Raw genomic sequence first — 6,139 nt, forward strand, 5'->3', positions numbered from 1 at the left:
TCTTCAGCAATTTCAAATCCGCCATCTTTTATATCCCTAGAAACCCTAGAAACGTACCCTACTTTATCATTAAGCACCCTGAAAGAGAACCCGGAAGTGAGCTTCAATTCCAGCGAAGGGGGTTTGCCCCTTGGTTGCTCATGAAGGAGGCGGCTGCTCTGTGGGTTTGGGGTTGTTGTGTGGGTCCAGACTGCTTCCTTCATAGATGGCCTTTTTCTTCAAGCCGTCCTGGATCACCATCTGCTGCAAACGCAGCTGAGCGTTTGTATATCTGCAGTAAGACCAGGATCCCAGAGTGGTCAACAGGAAACCGGCCATGCCAATGTCAAACGAACGCTTCACTCTGCTGGTAGCCAGGAAGTGCAGCAGCCCAGTGACCATGTATCCTGCTGATCCATGGAGCAGAGCCTCTCTGGCACACGGAGTGTTCTGAATGTCCTGGAGCCCTAGAAGCTTAAAACCCTCCTTCTTCTCTTCTGACATTTATCACATCTCACGGGTCACGAGGGTCACGGGGTGTCTATCTGTGTCCCTTTTATAACCATAATATATGAGTTCCATGTCAGGCATGCACAAATATGGAGGTCGTTTAGGTCAGCCTATGACGTCATATTGATGACATCAGTGTACTCCATATATGGAGTTTGAAGTCGGTCTGTTCCATATATGGGCATAGCGGTCGAATCGGCGGTTCTGGACAACCGGATCTCCATTATGCCTTTGGGCGTATCGGTCGGACCGGCGGTTCTGGACAATCGCTCATCCGACCGACTCGATACCGGGCACTGCACTCCCTCGGGTCGTCGGTGACATGGGCGCCGAGTTTGAAGTCTGTCAGAAGGATGGTTCTCGAGATACGTGAACTACAGATGGAAAGACGGACACACAGGCAGCCATACAGAGATTTTGTGCATTTATTAGGATTGTACCACCATGCTGCTTGACATTTTCAACGTTTAATGGCCCTGTGTTGTGATTTTACAATGTGTACAGCCTCATTAGTTTTACAATCTCTTCACGGCTCAAATAGTAAGCTAAAAGAAACCATGTGTATGAGAATATAATCTTCCAGTAATGGTTATGGGAGACTATAGTTTATGATAATATATTTCATCTTGTCCTCATAACATCTTGTCCCCATAACACCCAGTCCACGGGGGCAAAACAATGGGCCTATTTTGCAGACTGAAGCCTGTTTATACTACATCATTGTCTGATGATGTCACACGCCAAAAATAGCCAATCTACAAGCTCACAACATGGCATGGATGCGACGCTTGTAGATCTGCTATTGGTGTGTGACACCATCGTACGACAGAGCTTAAGCATGTCAGGGAGGGGAACAATTTCTATCCCAGACAGTTCCTCAGCTCTGTCCCTAAAAGACCTCAGCTGTTTGCTCCAAAGCCTTGCCTCTCTCATCTCAGCCCTTCCAGTCTGCAATCAGGTCACAGTTACTTTAATGGATCTGATCTGACATAAATAGGAATAATGGTTAATCTTTTTCTGCTTTGGGGGATTTGAGTTTGCAGTCATTTAATCATTCATAACCTGCTTAGGAATTTGAGTCTAGAAGTGTACAATTTCTACATGTGCTTCCTTCATTATCATATCCTTTCTACAGTATTATTGTCATCGGAAAACGGATACAGGCAGCACTGACTTAGACATTGTAGTGGAATAGATTATTTCCTGATCTTCTGTGCTTTCTTCTGTGCTTTTGAAAAGTGAAACTACAATGATTAGTTTTTAGAGGAACAAATATGCTGTTCTGTGTGTGTGTGTGTGTGTGTGTGTGTGTGTGTGTGTGTGTGTGCGTGCGTGCGTGCGTGCGTGCGTGTGTGTAATCATAACACAGCTGTTGTCCTCATGTTGCTCGAAACCAGACCTTATCTCTACCCCTTCACTTTGATCTCTGCAATTAAAGATAGGGTTAAAGATAACTAAATTAACTGGATTAATCTAATACTTTATAGTTCCATGACCATGTCTGACCTCTTATAATGAGCTACTGTAATACTTAACCCCTATATGCTGTTCATGAAGCTTGTGGCTTGAACTTTCACCTCAATGGAGAGAGAGGGGGCTACAAATTCGAAAGGTTCAACTGTATGTCATACAAACACTATTTCCCCCCACAGCTTCCTCGTGTCCTGGCTTACACCCCATGACTGACACAGCCCTGGGTAGGCCACCCAGCCTGGTGAAGACTTGTGCCCTTTTCTAGTACTTTTCATTCACTTCCCACTACCCAGATATTCTGATCCGCTACAGACATCCATGAAGGTTGCAGCTGATAGCCTTCTAGTTTGATTTGCGATCATTTTAACAGTAGGCTAATTTATACCATGCCATATAGGCCTACCATCTGTCAGCAATGGGATGGTTGACAGATGGACATATTACAGATTAAACCATATCATTAATTCAAAAAGTGTGTGTGTGTGTGTGTGTGTGTGTGTGTGTGTGTGTGTGTGTGTGTGCGTGCGTGCGTGCGTGCGTGCGTGCGTGCGTGCGTGCGCGCGTGTGTGTGTGTGTGTGTGTGTATGTATGTATGTGAGACAGTGGGGGAAGGGGGGAGGTGTGGAGAGGATAAAGGGAGACAGAAAGAGAGAGATGGCCATACTGTGATGATAATGAGCTCCAGTTCAGAATCACTGAGGGCCAGATTACATAAATGGATTGTCAGGCATCTCTGCACTCTATCAGCAACGCTAAGTATAGCACTCTAATGTTCAAAATTATCAACAGCAGCATCCTAGTCTGTATGCATGTCGGCTACTGTCTTAATCTGATAAAGGTGCTCCACCTAGTGGTCAAAGTAGCATACTTAATAATTTCTTAGAGAAAGTTGCTGTCTGTGGTTCATTTTGAGATGATGTTAAAATAAATCTTCTCAGACACATACATTCTCATATCTGCTGCGGGTCAACTAATAGAAAATGTATGCCTGTTGTTTAATCAAGTGGCTGCTAACAGCATGTAATACACAAGACTTGTAATTACGTGCTGTAGATGAAGAATATGGGTTAAAGGTGTGTGTATAATGAAGTCTTGCTTTTGTAAGTCATGACAAAGGAGAGGCATTATCAAAGAGATTTATTGAAGCTTGAAAATAATACTAGTGACTGAAAAATACTTAGAACACTTATCTTCAATTTGTAATATACATTTAACAAAGATATATGTTATCATATAAAAGATACTGAGAATAAATATGTAGTTCATTTTGGGAGGAACAGTAAAATATTTACACCTTTAGCTTTTTCCTAATGAGATAAATGTAAATAAACACAAACATGCATTTGTTTCTTATGTTAACCTTACAAAATAAACACATATAATAGATGACCAAAAATGTATTGGCTATCACTCACTGCATTTTAATGTATAATACATTTTAAATTAAAATGGTTGGAATCTGTGAACAAAATGTTTAATATTGATGTTCTTAATGGTTGCAGTGAACTAGGTTGATAACGCCTGCAGCGTTGCATTGGAGCAGTATTATTCATTAACCTTATATCTGGAAGAACAGGACACTTAAGATATTGTTATTGATTAGAAATATATTATTTTGTTCTAAATATTCACATTGACAAACTAGACATACTGTTGCTAATGTTCTGGACACTTTATTTTAGTGTAGATATCCATAGACACTCGGAAATTCTGCTACATGTTTGTTCACAAACATTCTGATCTGGTCTATTATAGTCAGATACATTTGATCTATATGCAGTATATCCTCTTATAACCTATGTGACACACACCTTTTGGTAGGCCTTCTGTTAGTGTTTAGGTCTATTATATAGCTGCCCTGTACAGTGTATCTATTCATCTGCGGCCCCATCAGATCATATTACTTTAAACAACATTCAAACTCTGTGTGTGTATGGGTGTGTGTGACAGAGAGTGTGTGAGAGAGAGAGAGAGAGAGACAGACAGACAGAGAGAGAGAGAGAGAGAGAGAGAGAGATACAGACAGGGGGAGACAGGGTGTCGCTCTGTGTCTCAGGTGTGTCTCTTCATATGCAGAGCCAGGTGGTCTGAACGGGAGAAGGCCCTTTGGCACAGCAGACACTCGTAGGGTTTCTGGCCTGTGTGCTTCCTGTAGTGACGCGTCAGCTCATCTGAGCGGGCAAACTTCCAGCTGCAGCCTTCCCATGAGCAGTGGTAAGGTTTTTCACCTGATGGAAGTACATCAACAGTAAAACTAACAGAAAAATAATCAGCCCTTTGATCCAAATTTGTGGATGTAATTTTTTCAAAAGCAACAAATCTACAATCTCAATGCGCTGCAGCGTGATACTTTGTGAGCTTGTAGATTTGTAATTTTCTAAATAATTAAGACACTATTTTGGTTCAGTGGTTAACTTAATTCTGAGAGTGTACAAATGAGAGTGCACAATTCTAACAGTGTACACATGTCTTTTACCTACGATATTACACGCTATACAACAATGCAAGATCAACATGAGTCTACTCCTTGCCCTCATGTCTTCCTCTGTATTTGTTAGAATTGTTACAGGTCTTACCAGTGTGGGTGCGTAGGTGAGCCTTCAGGTGTGAGCTCTTGGTGTAGGTTTTGCTACAATCAGGGTAATCACAGCGATGGATGGCAGCCCTTTTTTTCCCTGTGGCCCTTCGCCCACGTTTCCCCTCCACCCCAGAAGGTAGTGGTGAGCCAGCTAGGAACGTCTGCTGCGACAGGGGGTAATGGCCACTGGCCTGGCTGTGTGCATAGTCACGGTGAAGGCTGCTGTGATGAGGGTAGTTTGGAATGTAATTGTAATGCCGAACATCAGGGGTCAGAGATTGGGGTTGAATGAACCTGGCGTCAGGGAAGGTCACCATGGAGGAGTGTTGCTGAGGAAAATAACTGCTGAAGTCCCATGGCTTGGCCTTACTGAGGCTTTCTCTGTGGCCCTCCATGATATGCCCCTGGGGGAAACCAAACTGATCAACATTGAGTTGAACGGGGAAGGACGGTCGTCCCGCTTGGTCACCACTGTAACCTCGGCCATAAAGTTCTGGCAGGGCCGATGATGTGGTGGCTTCGACAGGGGACAGGAACTCCACCATGAGGCTGCTCATTTGAAGCTGCTCCTGTCCTATTTGGTCCTTGAACATGCCTCCCTCTTTGCTGACTCCATTTTGGTCTGGCTGAGGGAGCCGTTGGGTGTTGTAGTCCATAGAGGGGGTGACATCAGGTGATTGGCTGCTCCAGTCAGATAGCAGAAAATCTAGGTCCCATGATACCCCACTATCATCATCCAGGTGCTCATCAGACGTCGGCTGAGACACCTGCTGCTGCTCCGTATTGCTAGGTAACAGTATATTTCTTTGATTGTCCAGAATGAGAGAGTTACCCTCAGACCTCCACACCTATACAAGGAAGTGATGATGAGTACTTATGTCACTATACTGCTGAGTTGTCCTGATATAACTTTCATAGCAGGAATAACATCCAACAGCTCACACAATACAATGAGAAACACACAACTCAAACTTGCTATGTCACACATACATTAAATTAATGTTTTTAATTAGCAATAGGTTTTTGGTATTTTTTTGTGACAATACACATCATGATAACAACAATTAACAGCCATATTTTGTAATGTTCCTGTCCAAGGATTGCATTGGCTAACAATAATGTCTTTAGAGAGAGGGAAATTATAGTCCTATGGTTACTTCACACATAAACTGCTTTTTATTTCCGATGTACAGTAGGAATCAATTAATTGAATATCAAGCCAGTACAAAATTGTGAGTGTAACTTGTGACATACGTACCTTCATATTGTCACAGGAGTGAATGGAGCTGGAGAAGGAACTGATGGAGGGAAGCACAGCCTGGGTAACAGCCATCAAACACTCTGACCTGACCTTGCGTTTACAGTAGCCTACAGTCTTTTCACTTTCTCACTTTCTTGGCATCCTGGCATGAACTATAATTTATAATTTATAATTCAGTCACAGGCTTACAAAGCCACTCATCCCACGTAAAATTCACTTGACGCCTATAGGCCACACAACCGAAGTATTAAAATGTCTTACTTTTGTCTCCTTTGCGCCATTCTCCCCCCGCTATCTCTCCCTCTTCTCTCTTGTCTATCTCTGTCAGCTGGGAGCTT

General features: G+C 43.0%; 3 protein-coding genes across 6 annotated transcripts in view; 1 reads left to right on the forward strand and 2 right to left on the reverse strand.

Moving 5' to 3' along the window:
• The window catches only part of cUnh22orf23 (chromosome Un C22orf23 homolog), a 44,792-nt gene that overhangs the window by 20,397 nt on the left and 18,256 nt on the right, over positions 1-6,139 (forward strand). For 2 of the 4 annotated variants that reach the window (XM_084074220.1, XM_084074222.1), the window contains exons 1-2: positions 5,223-5,330; positions 5,815-5,862. The exons of 1 other annotated variant lie outside the window; for it this stretch is intronic. In XM_084074220.1, the coding sequence (XP_083930346.1) occupies positions 5,821-5,862 (42 nt within the window). In that variant the 5' untranslated portion in view covers positions 5,223-5,330; positions 5,815-5,820. Of the gene's footprint in view, positions 1-5,222; positions 5,331-5,814; positions 5,863-6,139 lie in introns of those variants that run through there. One more of the 4 variants, XM_084074221.1, reaches the window with a different exon arrangement.
• LOC311054948 (cytochrome c oxidase assembly protein COX20, mitochondrial-like) lies at positions 139-483 on the reverse strand (the record flags this gene model as incomplete). The annotated part of the gene is made up of 1 exon (XM_084070984.1): positions 139-483. The coding sequence occupies one exon, from the start codon at positions 481-483 to the stop codon at positions 139-141; it is 345 nt and encodes a 114-aa protein (XP_083927110.1).
• Positions 3,144-6,139, reverse strand: part of klf1 (Kruppel like factor 1 (erythroid)) — a 3,007-nt gene continuing 11 nt past the window's right edge. The window contains exons 1-3 of the mRNA XM_084074210.1: positions 5,799-6,139; positions 4,539-5,388; positions 3,144-4,190 (exon numbers count right to left, since the gene is read on the reverse strand). The exon at positions 5,799-6,139 is cut by the window's right edge and continues 11 nt beyond it. Coding sequence (XP_083930336.1) covers positions 4,015-4,190; positions 4,539-5,388; positions 5,799-5,873 — 1,101 coding nt within the window. The 5' untranslated portion in view covers positions 5,874-6,139 and the 3' untranslated portion in view covers positions 3,144-4,014. The remainder of the gene's footprint in view (positions 4,191-4,538; positions 5,389-5,798) is intronic.

This window comes from Gymnoscopelus microlampas (assembly GCF_963454915.1).
Source record: "Gymnoscopelus microlampas genome assembly, chromosome: 2".
NCBI lineage: Eukaryota > Metazoa > Chordata > Actinopteri > Myctophiformes > Myctophidae > Gymnoscopelus > Gymnoscopelus microlampas.